We start from the raw sequence: 16,459 nt of genomic DNA on the forward strand, positions 1-16,459 counted from the left end.
CCTACCTTGATCTTGTGCAGCGTCCGATCCATCTCCACAGCCTGCACCCAGACAGACACCCCAGCCTTGCTGTAGGTCAGGTTCCAGCCCACCTCGGCCTCACACTCTGACCGGAAGCTGCGAAAGTCTTGGTCATCGGGCACCTGGACACTCTCACGGCCCAGGACCGGCCGAGGCCCTTGGGGCTCTGTGGAGGCCGCCGGCTTCTCCATAGGGAGTGTGGGGAGGCCCAGGGCCCTGGCCCTAGTCCGGTTCTGCTGGGTCCTCCGCGGAGGCTCCGACAACGTCGACGCGGTTGCAGATGCTGACGCCACCTTCCTGGGACCTGCAAGACCGGTTTGGGGACGGGAATCAGCGCGCTGGGGGCGCGGGTGGGGCTGTTCGGGGTCCTGGCGGGTGGGGAGCTAGAGAGAGGCAGGGGCTGGCCCCGGGGAAGGGCGGACGGGCGCTGGACAGCCTCGGAGGCCCCCTCTCGAGGAGCGCCCCAGACCCTTTGGGGCCGGCGTGGAGACTGCGTTTGGGACGCGGTGGCCGGCGGGCGCCCGTCGGGACCCAGGGACCGGCCGGGACCCGAGGGGAGGGACGGTGCGGGGAACCTGCTTAACTAACTCGCAGCGACGCCGGGCGGGCGCGGGGCGGGTGGCGGGGCGGGAGGGGCGCCCTCCGGGCCAGGCTGCTCACCTGTGCCCGCCGCTCCGCCAGGGCCCGCCGGGGCTGGGGTGCGAGCGCCGCCGCCGCAGCTACCCGGGCGACCCGGGGCCGCGCGGGGGCTCTGGGGAAAGAGCAGTGGGTCCCGCCGCCCGGCCCCGCCCCGGGCCCCCGCCCCGGGCCCCCGCCCCGCGCGCCCCTCCCGGCTAGGCTGGGGGCTCGGGGGCTCGGCGGCCGCGGCTCGGGATTTTCCAGGCTGCGGAGGTGAAGCTGACTGAGCTGCGAGCCCCGCCCCGCCCCGCCCCGCAGGGTCCTAGCGCCCGCCCCCACCGGCCCCGGGAGGGGACACGGCGCGCGAGGGGCCAGTCCCCAACGGAGACCGGGGACGGGGTGAGGAGAGGCCAAGACAGAGTGGGCTTTGCGAGGAAGGGCCACGAGGTGCAAGAAGAGGAATTCTGGAAGTTGACTGTGAACCCCTTCTCTCCACCACCTCCCATACTCACAGGTACACACCTCTGCAACAACCTACAGTATTTACACACAGGCACGCTGTCCCCAGAACAACCCAGAGACGCCCCCACGCAATACCCCAGAGATCCAAAGATGGGCACACACCCCCATGACAATCAAGAGACTAACTCGCAGGGATGACAGCCCCACAGCAGCTCAGAGATGCCCACAGCTTGCATTCCCCCACCAAGCTAGAGGCACACCAAGCCTACACACACCCAACCCCATTCCCACTGGGCAGTGCAAACCCAGCAGGAAGCCGATCCAACCCACAAGGCTCAAGGTTCACAAGCTGGCCAGACGTAGGCAACATCTCCACCCCCGTCTCACTCGTACCTGGGAGCTTGAACCGGGACTCCCTCCAGCCCCACACTCTGGCCCTTATCCACCAGCACCCCTTCTCAGCATGCACACACGTGCGTGTACACACACACAAACATGCACGCATACACGCACACCTCCTATGGACTAGACTAGGCTCTCAAGAGCATCTGGCCCAGGGCTCTGGGCTCTCTTACCTCCCCAGGCAGAGTTGGCCAGAGCTCCATAGCTACCTGCACCAGGGCTCCTGCCATCCCTTCCAGCCCGGGAGGCTCCCCCCAGCCCCCTGGGTCCTAGTGCCAGCTCTTCCTCCATCTGCTCTGTGTGAACTGAGTCCAGTAGCTCAACTTCTCTGAGGCCAGGCCAGGGTGAGTGTGGCAGTCTGTCCCAGCGACTGTGGTGAGCTCCTCTGGATGAGCAACTAACAGGGCCCAACAAGAACCTGCCACAGTCATCCCGACCAGCATGCAGATGTCAGCCTCCTCCCACCTCCGTTCCTGTCTGTGCCCCACTGCCTCCTCCTCTCTGGCCCTTAGTTTTCCATTTACAGAAAAAGGGAATCAGAATGGATAACCCTAAGGTGCCTCCTAGCCTCACCAGCCTAGAGCTCTAGGATGGAACAGCTTTTCTTAAATGTGCTAAGAAAAAAAACGAGGAGTCGAGGATTTGTCACGGTGCTTCACAAATAGAGGTGTTTCTTCCTGAAGTGCTTAAAGCGCTGAGATGTTTGTAAATTAGGCCACATTTTTAAAATGAGTGGGGGTGAGCGGGGAGCTATGATGGCAAGTGACCCCAAAGGGCTTCCTGCAAAGTGAATCCTGGACAATGTGCTGCAGGTCCTCATGAGGCCTGTGTGAATGACCTTAGATCTCCAGGCCTCCCATCTGCAGTGTGGGAGGCACAGTCAGATAATCACCCATCCCTTCTAAACCACACTCCTGAAAAGTGTCTGGGAATGAGTGGGTGGCAGGGGGCTGGCTCTGGGCTCAGGATGCCCAGGCTCTGACTCTCTGCTATCTACCTCCTCTGCCTCTAACTCTAGGCAGGTCACTGCCCCTCCCCAGGCCTCAGCAGTTTTACCTGATACCCACACTGCCTGGGTGGGACACTCAGGTAGTGTGGGTCTCAGATAAAACCCAAAGGGGACCCCAGTAGAGCCAAAGCCTGCTTTGCTTTGTGAACTGTATCCTCTTGGATGTGCCATGAGGAAAAGAGGTGGCAGCACAGGCCTGGTGGCTCCTGCCTTTTTAAGGCCCCAATAAAACACACCTCAGCAGATAGCAGGCACCAGGGCAGCAAACCTCTCACACCCACCAGGTGTGTGTGGTCCAGGGCAAAAAAGACAAGGCCAGGTGACAGGAGGTAGCAGTGAGGGCAGACTGATAGAAGGACTTCCCCACCCTAGAGAGCTGCCAGACAGAGAAAAACTCAGGGAGGTGCAGATGGCAAGAACTAAACCATCGCCGGGCACAGTGGCTCATGCTTGTAATCCCAGCACTTTGGGAGGCCGAGGCAGGTGGATCACCTGAGGTCGGGAGTTCAAGACCAGCCTGACCAACATGGAGAAACCCCGTCTCTACTAAAAATACAAAATTAGCTGGGGTGGTGGCACATGCCTGTAATCCCAGCTACTCGGGAGGCTGAGGCAGGAGAATCGCTTGAACCCGGGAGGCGGAGGTTGCGGTGAGCCGAGATCGCGCCACTGCACTCCAGTCTGGGCAAGAAGAGCGAAACTCTGTCTCAAAAAAAAAAAAAAAAAAGAACCAAACCATCATTCAGATCAAAACACAGAAGAACCAAGAATCTTTCGGACCTTGGGTCAGTAAAGGTGGGTGACGTGGCACCTGAGGGCTCAGGCAGCCAGGCCCTGGGCTCATCCCTGGGTCCTAGGTTTAGGCTAGGCTACCTCGCCAGCAGGTGGGTAGAAGGGTATCATCTCATTCTACTCATCGTTAATTTGCCCTTGCAAATGCTACCCCTCCCAGGAATTTCAGTATCTCTGGATCTGGGTCTCATGAAAACCTCTCAAACATGACAAAGCCGATTCATATCCTTCTCAGAACACCTCTAAGCAGCCAAGAAGGACCCCATCTGCTCCAGAGCAGAAGAATGAGCCCAGGAGGGCTGGAGGGGCTCGGGGAGAGGAGTCTGGGGAGGACCCACAACCTAGCAGCACAAAGGGCCTGTGGAGCTGAGTTCAAATCCTGGACCTCTGATTTCCTAGCTACGTCACCAGAAGCCAGTGACAGGCCTTCTCTGAGCCCCAGTTTCCTCATCTGGAATAATAATACCTATCCTCTGAGAATTGTGGCAGGGAAAAGAGTTGTATATGTGCCAGTTTCACCCCCAGATAAATAACTAAAAATAAAACTGGTGGGGGTGAGTGGGGCAGGGAGGAATACACTGTCCAAAAATGCACGGTTCCAACCATCTTGACATGATGGTTTGGCAAGTTTTGAGTCTCATGGAAGATCAAACAATGGAAACAGTTTTGGCAAAGCATGCCGCTGCTCTGCCCACTGCAGTCCCCTGCCCCAGATCTGGTCCCCTGCCCAGGAAGTAAATTGAGGTGCCTCTCTGAGCCCCCAGGCTAGAGTCCAGGTCTGGCTGCTCTCTGGGTCCCAGTTCCAGAATGGGGCATCACGGAGCAGGAGCCAGAGTGGGTATAGAAGGTGAGACTGTGTACGAGAAGGCGCTTGACAAACTGAGAAACAGCGTGGGAATGTGAGGCATCATTACACAGGGCACTGGGCAGGCCTGGATCTCATACGTGCCCCTCACAGACGGAGTAGCTGAGGTTGTGGGGAGCACGGGGTGCCCCTGCATCACACAGCAAGTCAGAAGCCCTAAGGGGACTCCAGTAACTCAGGACTGACCTAGACTCCGGGAACTGAGGAAGGGGGCACTTGGAAAGAGTCACACCAGACTTTTTGCTCACTACCCCCTGATGGCTGTTGGAGGAGGGGTCAGGGCACCTGCCTGTAGCCAGCCACCCCATGACCTGGTCCCTAACACTCTCCTGAACTCCGCACAGCAGAACTAAAGACCCCTCAGACTAAGGGCATCTGGCCCCACTCCCTCCCTGTACAGATAGAGAAACAAAGATCCTACTAGCAGGGACGAAGTAGAAATAAGAACCTAGGGGCCAGGTGCGGTGGCTCACGCCTGTGATCCCAGCACTTTGGGAGGCCGACACGGGCGGATCACCTGAGGTCAGGAGTTCAAGACCAGCCTGGCCAACATGGTGAAACCTCATCTCTACTAAAAATACAAAAATTAGCCAGGTGTGGTGGCATGCGCCTGGGAAGCTACTCAGGAGACTGAGGCAGAAGAATAGCTTGAACCTGGGAGGCGGAGGTTGCAGTGAGCAGAGATTGGGCCACTGCACTCCAGCCTGGGTGACAGAGCGATGCTCTGTCTCAAAAAAAACAGGAATGAAAACCTAGGTCTCTCAGCTCCTAACCTGAGGCTCCTGCTCCTCCCACCCCCTATTACATACCACACCTTCCACTTGCCTGCCAGTGACCCTGACACAGTCACCGCCTTCTCTCAGCCTCAAGAGTCAGCCTCCCTTGGTGCCCCGCAACCTGCCCAGTGTCCTGGACAATGAGGGGCCTGAAAGTCTAGCCTTGCTCCAGGATGCCCACCCCTACTCACCATCTAGTTAGACAGGTGATGGCTGCCTTGATCTCCCCTCTGGGAGATGATAGGGCCCCACCCCTACCTCTTCTCCCCCACCCCCTCCTCGGGGTAACCCTGCCTGCCAGTTTTGGTGGAGCAAATTCCCAGGTTGTCCAGGGCAACAAGGCAGTGTCCTGGCACTGTTCTAGAAGATTGGGCAGTGACCTGTGTGATGTCACCAGGAAGCAGTGGCATGGAGGAGGGGTTCCAGAGACCCTCAGAAGGGTGCAGCAGGCTGGACGCGGTGGCTCACACCTGTAATCCCAGCACTTAGGGAGGCCAAAGCAGGCAGACTGCACAAGTCCAAGAGCTCAGGACCTGACTGGGCAACATGGTGAAACCCCATCTCTACTAAAAATTAAAAAATTAGCTGGGTGTGGTGGTGCACACCTGAGGTCCCAGCTACTCAGAAGGCTAAGGCAAGAGGATGGCTTGAGCCTGGAAGGTCAAGGCTGTAGTGAGCTGAGATGGTGCCACAGCATCATCTCCAGTTAAAAAAAAAAAAGGTTCAGCACCAAGAACTCTGAGGCCCCTAGGGCTGGGTTGGCCTTGAGAGGGACGTGTCCTTCACAGTGGCAATAGGTGTTCCATCCCAGTCCCACCTGGAGCCGGATCTAAGTGTTTGCCCAGGGTGGGTCTCACACCTTGCTGGGCCTCACTGAGCAAACAGCTCACACCTGCCCTTAGGGAGCTGCTGGAGCCTCAGGGAGCCACACTGTAGTGCGCAGCCTCAAAGTCAGTGCAGGTTAGGGTCACCCCACCTGCAGTTCTCCTGATGTCCTGTCACAGTCCCACACAGAAACACTTCACCTTGCTATTACACAGGGCCAGACCTGCACAGCTACACACACTTTGTTATGCCAGGCCACACACGGCACCAAAGTGGGGTTGCCAAATAAAATACAGGACAACAGCTGAGCGCAGTGGCTCACACCTGTAATCACACCTATAATTCCAGTGCTTTGAGATGCTAAGGTGGGAAGACTGCTTGAGGTCAGTAGTTCGAGACCAGCCTGGGGAACATAGTGAGATGCTGTCTCTACAAAAAATGTAAAACTTAGCTGGGCATGGTGGCACACGCTGGTAGTCCCAGCTACTAAGTAGGAGCCTGAGGTGGGAGGATCACTTGAGCCCAGGAGTTCCAGGCTGTAGCGAGCTATGATCGTACTACTGCACTCTAGCCTGGGTGACAGAGTGAGACCCTGTGTCAAAAAAAAAAAAAAAAAAAAAAAGGAAATGGGACAGCTGAGACACAGAGAGGCTAAGTAACTTGTTCTAGACCACACACCACTAAGTAAGCAGTTTCAACCCAGATGGCCTGGCTGCCTAGCCCAAGCCATTATACAAGACCACCGAGCAGGGAACTTGTGGCATCTGTCCTGCTTCCTCTTCCATCCTTCTCCCCACCCCATCCTCTGATCCCTGCACCTCTGAACCCTGGGAGCTGCCCTCTGGGCCTTGCAGGGGCTGCTGCCTCCCCCAGGTTCCCCCCTAGCTGCCATCCCTCCCGCCACCACCATATAGTTGACAGAGTCCCCAGCAGGCGGGGAGGCCTCTTGACTGGAGAACAGGCCTAGAGAGGGCCAGAGGCTTGTCTGAGGTGGGCAGGGCCTGGAGCAGAACCAGGTGGATTCCCCTTCCGGAGGGTTCCCAGGCACAGATGGCCACACCCCGCTCTGCCTGCTGGGCCCTCCCACTGTTGATGTCTATTGGGCACTGCCACCTGTAGGAACTCAGTTCGATTTCGGGGTCGATGCATCCTTCCAAAAGCCCTGGAGTTTCCTGTCAGAGGCGCCTGATCCATCTGCCTGTCCCCAGGCCCTCCCTTCAGCTCTATGCTCAGGCTGGGTAGGGGTGGGGGCATCAGTGTCTTGTGTCTTCAGGAAGGATAAGGTTGTCTAGGCCTTCCTCCACGAAGGTGGGCAAGAACTCCAGCCCTGGGACCACAGCTCCTTTTCTGGCAACCCACACAACTTCCTTCTTTTGGTTTATTCTTCTTTTTTATCTCAAAGTTGGGGCCTCAGTGTCCTGACTCAGGACAGTTTCCACCTCCTGGAACTGGTGGGGCTTCTGGGGAGGGCTCAGGGTCACCCTTTGGGTGATAGGAGAGGTTGGCGGGGCGGGGGCAGCCCCAAAACCTAGCCTAGACTGTTACTGTTCCTGAGGGAAGGGGCTCCTCTGGGAGGCTTTGTGGCCAGAGTGCTGTGGGCCTGCTTGGGGAGCCTGGACCTACCCAGGGACATAGCATGGCCCCAGGTATAGCCCAACTTCCATACCCAGGGGCCATACGCTGGGACATCTGGGGTAAGTTCTTCTCCCACTGGGCCTTATTTTCCTCATCTGTCCAATGGGGCTAACAGTCCCTGCCTGACCTTCTGCCTGAAGGGGTTGTGAAGGTGAGACCAAGTGTGAAAGGCACCTACTGTGGCCCAGTGCCCCTCCCTAGAGAGGGTGTGCAGAGCCATGTGTGAGTGACAACCTACAGACCTCTGTGACCTCGGTGCTGGTGTGCACATTCCCCAGGAGCAGGAGTGACTGAGGCCTGTGTAGGAGCTGGGGTGTGACTGTGTGGCACTTCAAGGTTTCTCAATGTGGGTGAGGCAGTGCCTTGGGTGTAAGATTACCAGATTTAGCAAATATTTGGGATGTACTTATAGTAAAAATATATTTGTTCCTTCTCTAAAATTCAGCTTTTTTTTTTTTTTTTGGATGGCATCTCACTCTGTTGCCCAGGCTAGAGTGCAGTGGCGTGATCTCGGCTCACTGCCACCTCCCAGGTTCAAATGATTCTCCTGCCTCAGCCTCCCAAGTAGCTGGGACTACAGGCACATACCACCACGCCTGGCTAATTTTTGTATTTTTAGTAGAGATGGGGTTTCACTATGTTGGCCAGGCTGGTCTTGAACTCTTGACCTCGTGATCTTCCTGCCTCAGCCTCCTAAAGTACTGGGATTACAGGCGTGAGCCCCTGCTCCCGGCCCTTTTTTTTTTTTTTTTTTTTTTTAAAGATAGGATCTTGCTCTGTTGCCCAGGCTGGAGTACAGTGGTGCAATCATAGCACATTGCAGCCTTGAAATCTGGGGCTCAAGTGGTGCTCTCTCCTCAACCTCCTAAGTAGCTGGGACCACAGGTGTGCACCACCACACCCAGCTAACTTTTTAATTTTTTGTAGAGATGGGGTCTCCCCAGGCTGGTCTCTAACTTCTGGCCTCAAGTAATCCTCCTGCCTTGGCCTCCCAAATTGCTGGGATTATAGGTGTGAGCCATTGTGTCTGGCCTCAGTTGTTCCATCTAAGTTGGGTGGACTACTAGAATTTCTGTCATGACAATGAGGATGAAGTGAGTAAATCCTGTGGAATGCTTAGCACAGTGTCTGGCACACAGTGAGTGCTCAATAAATGCCACAGCTGCCATCCGTTCTCAGTTCCTGAGCTTCCTTCCCCCAGGTCTGGCATCTGTCTCCGAGGCCTGGCCTCTGTCCTACATCTTTGTTCCTCAATCTGGAGGCAATGATTTCTTTTTCCTGAGTGGGGTTAACCTAGAGCCTGGAGGGTTGAGAGGGAAGAGAGGTAGCTGAAATGACATCTTGTCCCCCTCCCTAACCCTCAATCCAAGCAGAGCTGCAAAAGGCCTGGTGTCAATGGCATTTGCTCCTTGCACCCACACAGTCCCTCCTCAATATCTGACAGCTGCATGCTGGGACAGCAGCGAGGCACAGGGGGTCTGGCCATATCTAGCCAGAGGGCAGCATGGCCCTCCACGTTCCAGGAGCTGGCTCCCAGGACCGCATGAGGACTAGTGTGGGCAGAATTCTCTAGGGGCTCTGTCTGAGAATGGTGCTGAAGGCTCTGCCCTGGGTCAAGGTTCACCCTGGGTTCCAAACCCACACCTGTAACAGGCCTGCAGCAGGCTCAGCTTCCATGGGCACTGCTGTCCGGGGACTCCTGCCAACCACTGCTTCCTGCTGTGAGTCCCTGGTGTCCTGGGTCAGCAGGTATCTCCACAGGCTTCCCGGGGGAAGACTGCCTCTTTCAGCACCTTCTAAATTTAGGGCTTGGGCTCCGTGACTCACTCCTGAGCCTGCTTTGCTCCCCTCCTCCGGGAATGTGCTCCCACGGGATCTGCATCCTCTGCTGCCTCAGACTGATGAAGGCCCCACAATCCTGCAGCAGCCACACACACACCAAGGAGAGCTCCCAGACCCACTGGCTCCAGGCCAGCCCTGGGCTTCTCCCAACCAGTCCCTGTACTCTCCTTCCCTTACCTCTCCATCTTCCCAACCCTCCCTGCAAACCACAGCCCACCCAGGTGGCCACACTGGGGGCTGGCTCCAAGCATGACTATGAGGGTAGTCGGGGGAGGAGAGGAATCAAGCCCTGCCCCCTCCAGCATGGCTGTGGCAGAGCCCTCACCTGAAATCAGGAGGCTTGAGTTCTGGACCAGACTCACGCTTACCTCACTGTGGGGCTCTCGGTGAGTTCTTGGCCTCTCTGGGCTTCTCTTTCCTCCTCTATAAATAAGGAGTTTGAACCAGACTTCCATTAGGGAGACTTGAAACAGAGCTGAAGTGAGCACAGGGCCAGGCCTCCAACTACTAACAAGGTGGGCCGGGGGGTGGTATCTGACGTCAGGCCCTGTCTCCCACCAGGCGCCCCTCTTCCCCCAGCTCCTGCTCCATGAGGGGAAAGGAGGACCAAGAACCTGCTGTTAGCGTTCATGGACTTCTGCCGTGCAAGCAGGAAGCTCATGCACAACCCCACACCTTGAAGAGGCCAGAAAGAGCCCAGGGTCTTATTCTGGTCTGACTCTCCAGAGCTGTAATGTGTAGCTTTGAGTAAAAACCAAATTCACTCTTGGCCTCAGGTTGTGGGGAAGAGAATCATGTGCATGTGCAGGTGTAAACGCTCGAGACGTTTCTCCCCTGCCAGGTTCCCAGAACTGGAGGAGGAGATGGGATCCCCCTCTTGACTTCCAGAAATGCAGGCACCCAGGGCAGGGTGTGGAGGTATCTGGAGATGGAGACCTGGGGCTGCTGCTTCTCTGCCCCTGCATGACTCTAGGAGAACCCCATCTGTGGCCTGCCTCAACTTGTGTTCACAAGTAACAACAGTGGCTAACAGTTACTGAATGCTTACCATGGGCCTGGTGCTGGTCTATGCACTTAACAGGTCTTAACTCATTTAATTTATAGGTAAACCTTGAGACAGTCCCAAGGCTTAGCATCCCCACTTTACAGACAATTTGAGGCTCAGAGTGGGACAGGGACTCACCCCGGATCATAGTCTTAAGTCACTGGGAGGGCTGGTTAAAAGCCAGGTCTGAGGACAATCCTGGCTTCTATTTGCTACCCCAAGTTAGTCCTTCTCGGAGCATACATTAGACACTAAAATAAATGTTTGATGAAGATGTTTGACTACTGCCATGTGATGGAAAGATCCCTGTCCTAGTCCAGTTCTACCCCAACTCCTTGTGTGTCCTTAAGAGAGTCCTTTTCTGGCGGGGTGTGGTGGCTCATGCCTGTAATCGCAGCACTCTGGAAAGCCACGAACAGATCACCTGAGGTCAGGAGTTTGAGACCAGCCTGGTCAACATGGTGAAACTGTGTCCCTACTAAAAATACAAAAAATGAGCCAGGCGTGGTGGCGGGCACCTGTAATCCCAGCTACTCAGCAGGCTGAGGCAGGAGAATTGCTCGAACCCAGGAGGCGGAGGTTGCAGTGAGCCAAGATCGCACCCTTGCACTCCAGCCTGGGCAACAAGAGCGAAACTCCGTCTCAAAAACAACAACAACAACAACAAAACAAAACAAAACACAAAAGAGTCCTTTTCCTTTTCAGCCTCAGTTTCTCGGGCTGAAAAACAGAAATGATAAGTGAAGGCCCAAATAATGAAATGCTTGGAGGTGAATCCAAGATCCACCTCCAGATAATTCCATCAAATTATCTTGGATATCTTTTTGTTTTTGTTTTTGTTTTGTTTTGTTTTGTTTTGAGACAGAGTTTTGCTCTTGTTGCCCAGGCTGGAGTGCAATGGAACTATCTGGGATTACGACAACCTCTGCCTCCCGAGTTCAAGCGATTCTTCTGCCTCGGCCTCCCAAGTAGTTAGGACTATAGGCATGCGCCACCACGCCTGGCTCTTTTTTTTTTTTTTTTTGAGACAGAATCTCCCTCTGCCACCCAGGCTGGAGTGCAGTGGCATGATCTCGGCTCACTGCAAGCTCCGCCTCCCAGGGTCACGCCATTCTCCTGCCTCAGCCTCCTGAGTAGCTGGGACTACAGGCGCCCGCCACCACGCTAATTTTTATTTTTATTTTTATTTTTTTTGTATTTTTAGTAGAGACGGGGTTTCTCCATGTTGGTCAGGCTGATCTCGAACTCCCAACCTCAGGTGATCCGCCCGCATCAGCCTCCCAAAGTGCTGAGATTACAGGCGTAAGCCACCGTGCCTGGCCTACATGGGATATCTTGAAGGATCTTGGATTTATATTTCTACAAATACCTGCCTTTCATGACTTGCCTGGGGAGTCCCAATCTGTAACAAGACCTCAGAGTCTCCCAGCCCTTCCCCCAACCTACCCCCAAAACCTCTAAGAGCAATCTAGAGAGAATCAGCTGCATACAGTCCAGCTCCACCTCTCCAAGGGACAGAGAAAAGTCCCCTTCCCTGGGGGTAGCTGCATGATCCTGCAGGTGCCACCGTGTGCCTAGGTGCCACCTCGCTTCACCTGGCTGGGGAGTGGCTACTACCGCCTCAGCTCAATGTGCATCACTTCCCTTTCTCATCACCCAGGCCAGCCCAGGTATCACCTCCAGCTCCAATGCCCCCAGATGGAGTCACCTGAGTACCCGATTCCTCCTAAGCTCAGAAACAGAGTCCACTGCCTTCCCACTCCTATCCATTCAGAGTCTGCCCCCTTAGTGCTGCCCCCTCATCTGTCACGCCTGGGCTCTTTCCCTTACCTGGGCTACTGTCCTGAGAAGCAGGGTCTGTACAGCTCCAGCAACACTCTCCTCTTCCTCCAGAATTTTCCAGATCCTCCTCAGCTTCCTGCCTCTTGTGGTCATCTCGACACAGCAGGGTCTTCCTCCATCAGGCCAAGGTGGGGGTAGAAGAAGAATTGGGAACAGGGACTCCCCTAGGTTCTCAGGGTACAGTCAGTCAATCTAAGCCTGTATCCAACAAAGACACTGACCCCTGGGGTACAAGGAAGGGCTCCAGGCCCAAGGGCAGGAGGATTAGTTTTTAGCTCTTGCTCACAGCCTGCCGAGACCTGGGGCAAGCCCCTGTACCTCTTGGGGCCCTCAGGTTTGCAATCTGCAGAATGAGGAAATGGGTTCCTCAATCTACAATCACCTGACTATAATAATATTTTGCCTTTATATACAGCGTGGGTAAATTCCCGAAAGTAACTAAGCTGTTTTCACCCCTGGATCTCATTTGATCCTCCCAACAGCCTGTTCCCATTTACAAATGAGAAAGCTCAGGTCCCTAAGGGAACAAAATTACCCAGTCACACAGCAAGCTGGAAGCAGAGCCTGGGTGCAGTCCTTGAATCCTGATCCTTCCCTGGCCCTTTACCCTCTATGATGCTGGGACTCTGCCTGACTTCCTCTAACCTGTTGTCCCATTTGTAAAAGGGCTGTTGTGAGGACTGAATTAGGAGAGGCGATGAAGAGGGTCATTCCTTGTGAATCATAAAAGGGCCACAGAACGACGACTGGACCGTTAGGTTACTATTTATTACGGTTATCTTCACTAAGGCGCCCCCACGTGTCGATCCCGAGACTCTCGGCTTGCGCAGGCGCTCTTTGGTGTTTACAGAGGCTGCGAAGCCCCGCGTTTGCGCGTGCGCTTCTCGCCCGGGACCGCCTAGAGGTCCCGGACTAGGGGCGGACTAGGGGAACCTCTGCCTCGCGCCCCCTAGTGGTTGTCGTCGCTGTCACCACGGCTCCCGGGGCCTCTGTCGGCTCCACTTTGGTTGAGACGTCTCCACAGCCCAATAGCGGCGGCGGTCTGAGGACAGGCAGGAGAAAATACGGGCGCTCGGCATCGTCCTTCTCACCGGGGACTCCAGCATCTCAGTCACTGCGTCACCAAGCCCCAGGTGCAGGTTCTAGCATCCATCACGGCAAACTGGAGACCGCGGTGAATTCCACCGGAATGGCACGCGCATTGCCACATGGGAACTGTAGTTCACGGCTAGGCCCTTTCTGGGGCTGGGCTGCTGGAAAAACTACATTTCTCAGGAGCTCAAGAGTCAGGCTGACAGAAAGGGGGCCCGCGGCATGTTGGGAGATGGAGTTTGGGGGTTCGTGCTGGCAAGGGAACAGTTAAGCAACGGAGCCAAGTGTTCTGAGCCTGGGCCTGTGGGTTTGAGTTGGGCAGGAGTTACACAGTAGCTCTTATAAGAGCGGAATAGCATTGTTGTGGCTTTTAGAAAGAATACTACTTATTAGTTGTGTGATCTGAGCGGTCAAGACAAATGCCCCTTTATCTTATTTATTTATTTTTTGAGACAATGTCTCTCTCTGTGTCTCAGGCTGGAGTGCAGTGGCCCCAGAACTGCTGGCCTCCCGCCTCACCCTCCCGAAGTGCTGGGATTACAGGCATGAGCCATCAGGTCTGGCCAGATGCCCTTTTATCAACTCCGATGGACCTTAAGGTTAAGGTTAAGGAAACAAACGTTGCCTACCTCAGGGCTCAGATGGCATGGCAACTTCTTAAATTTCTACTGCTACCAGAAAAACCACACTCTTACTAAACCCCTAGCAATAGGAGCTATCAGGCAAATCGTCAGACTCTTTTTTTTTACTGGGATTTACAACTCAAACCACTACAATGCTGATCGACAAAGGACAGATCTTACAAACATTCTTTCCTGATAAGCAACTGCAGACCTCAAGCCAGTTTCAGCAAGCTCACAGAGACTGCACGCAAACTGTGTTTGTGTCCTATAGTTCACCTTTTGATGCAAAGAACCAAATTCCACCTAATTTTCATGCAAAAACCCCATCACAAAGTGAACATGGAATGTATGTTACATGTGTTTACCCACTGCTCATGCACTCATATCCCCTCATAAATATGTATAGCTTTCCCCCCAAACCTGCTGAATATGTATGATTATTGTGAAATACAGACCCTATGAGTCATAAAAACCAGCCTGCCCTTTCCCTATACGAAGAGAGAGCACCTTTGGTACATGCAGGAAAGTGTCTCTTCTCAGTTTGCAAACTGATGTCGCTAATGAAACTGCCTTCTACTGTTTAGGCATCCTGGTGTTCTAGAGGGCAGCAGTCTGCACCTCTCACAGGGCTTCCTCTTCCATCACTCCTCAGAGACTGTATTCACAGGGGTCACCTGTGTGTGAGATACTGTTTGTCTTTTTTTGGGAGAGGGCAGGGGCTGTTCATTTGTTTTTGTTTTTTTGAGACAGGGTCTCGTTCTGTCACCCAGGCTGGAGGCAAGACCATTGTTCCCTGCAGCCTGGACCCCCTGGGCTCAATCTATTCTCCCACCTCAACCTCCTGAGTAGCTGTGATTATAGGCACACACCACTACACCTGGCTCATTTTTTTTTTAAATTCTAACTTTAATAATGTTTTGCCTTTTTTTGTTTGTTTGTTTTTTTAGATGGAGTCTCATTCTGTCACCCTGGCTGGAGTGCAGTGGCACGATCTTGGCTCACTGCAACCTCTGCCTCCTGGGTTCAAGCGATTCTTCTACTTCAGCCTCCCAAGTAGCTGAGATTACAGGTGCACACCACCACGCCCAGCTAATTTTTTTTTTTTTTTTTTTTTTTGAGAGGGAGTCTTGCTCTGTTGCTCAGGCTGAGTGCAGTGTCGTGATCTCAGCTCACTGCAACCTCTGCCTCCCGGGTTCAAGAGATTCTCCCACCTCAGCTTCCTGAGTAGCTGGAATTACAGGCACTAGCCACCACGCCCAGCTTTTTTTTTTTTTTTTTTTTTGTACTTTTTTAGAGCTGGGGTTTCATGCTGTTGGTCAGGCTGGTCTCGAACTCCTGACCTCATGATCCACCCACCTCGGCCTCCCCAAGTGCTGGGATTACAGGTGTGAGCCACCATGCCTGGCCTAATTTTTGTATTTTTAGTAGAGATGGGGTTTCACCATGGTGGCCAGGCTGGTCTCAAACTCCTGACCTCAGGTGATCCACCTGCCTTGGCCTCCCAAAGTGCTGGGATTACAGGTGTGAGCCACCATGCCCAGCCTAATTTTTTGTAATTTTTGTAGAGACAGGGTTATGCCATGTTGCCCAGGCTGGTCTCAAACTCTTGAGTTCAAGGGATCCTCCTGCCTTGGCTCCCAAAGTGCTGGGATTACAGGCGTGAGCCACCCCACCTGGCCTCAAACTCCTCTTTGGAAAAAAAGTATGGGCCACAGATTCTACCATGGCTGTTGTCTCTTTCCCAGGTTCGTCCTCAGCCCTGGCAAAATTAACCTCTAAACTGATAGGGACCTGCCTTGGGTACTTTTTGGTTTACAAAATTGTATTAATAGGCCGGGTGCAGTGGCTCACGCTTGTAATCCCAACACTTTCAGAGGCCAAGGCATAGGGATCTCTTGAGGCCAAGAGTTTGAGACCAGCCTGGCCAACATTGCGAAAACCTGTCTCTACCCAAAATACAAAAATTAGTCAGGCGTGGTGGTGTGCGCCTGTAATCCCAGCTACTTGGGAGGCTGAGGCAGGAGAATCGCTCGAGCCTGGGAGGTGGAGGTTGCAGTGTGTCGAGATTGTGCCACTGCCCTCTGGCCTGGGCAACAGAGCAAGATTCCGTCAAAAAAAAAAAAAAAGAAAAAAAGAAAAAAATATATATATGAATAAGAATGAGGCCGGGTGCTGTGGCTCACGCCTGTAATCCCAGCGCTTTGGGAGGCTGAGATGGGCAGGTCACTTGAGGTCAGGAGTTCGAGACCAGCCTGGCCAACATAGCGAAACCCTGTCTCTACTAAAAATACAAAAATTAGCTGGGCATGCTGGCTCATGCCTGTAGTCCCAGCTACTCAAGGCCGAGGCAGGAGAATCACTTGAACCCGGGAGGCAGAGGTTGCAGTAGCTGAGATTGTGCCATTGTACAGAGTGAAGTACACTGTATAGATGGTGACAGAGCGAAACTCCATCTCAAAAAAAAAAAAAAAAAAAAAAAAAAGAAAGAAAGAAAAAGAAACTCTGGCCTGAAAGATCTAAGTCACTAAGCGGACAGGGTTTATAATGCAGGTACAGAGATCCAGGTAAGGAAGTTTTGAACACAGTATTCCACATCTATCTTATTTTTTC

General features: G+C 54.1%; 1 protein-coding gene across 3 annotated transcripts in view; it reads right to left on the minus strand.

Annotated features, from left to right (window-relative positions):
* LOC105468708 (StAR related lipid transfer domain containing 10) overlaps nt 1–12,970 on the minus strand; it is a 39,875-nt gene extending 26,905 nt beyond the window's left edge. Inside the window, exons 1-2 of one of the 3 annotated variants that reach the window (XM_011718966.3) lie at nt 12,123–12,970; nt 6–325 (exon numbers count right to left, since the gene is read on the minus strand). In XM_011718966.3, the coding sequence (XP_011717268.1) occupies nt 6–212 (207 nt within the window). In that variant the 5' untranslated portion in view covers nt 213–325; nt 12,123–12,970. Of the gene's footprint in view, nt 1–5; nt 326–681; nt 701–5,136; nt 5,286–12,122 lie in introns of those variants that run through there. The other 2 variants (XM_011718967.2, XM_011718968.3) reach the window with 2 other exon arrangements.
* Nucleotides 12,971–16,459: the final 3,489 nt, after the last annotated feature.

This window comes from Macaca nemestrina, chromosome 12 (genome assembly GCF_043159975.1).
Source record: "Macaca nemestrina isolate mMacNem1 chromosome 12, mMacNem.hap1, whole genome shotgun sequence".
In the NCBI taxonomy this organism is placed as follows: domain Eukaryota; kingdom Metazoa; phylum Chordata; class Mammalia; order Primates; family Cercopithecidae; genus Macaca; species Macaca nemestrina.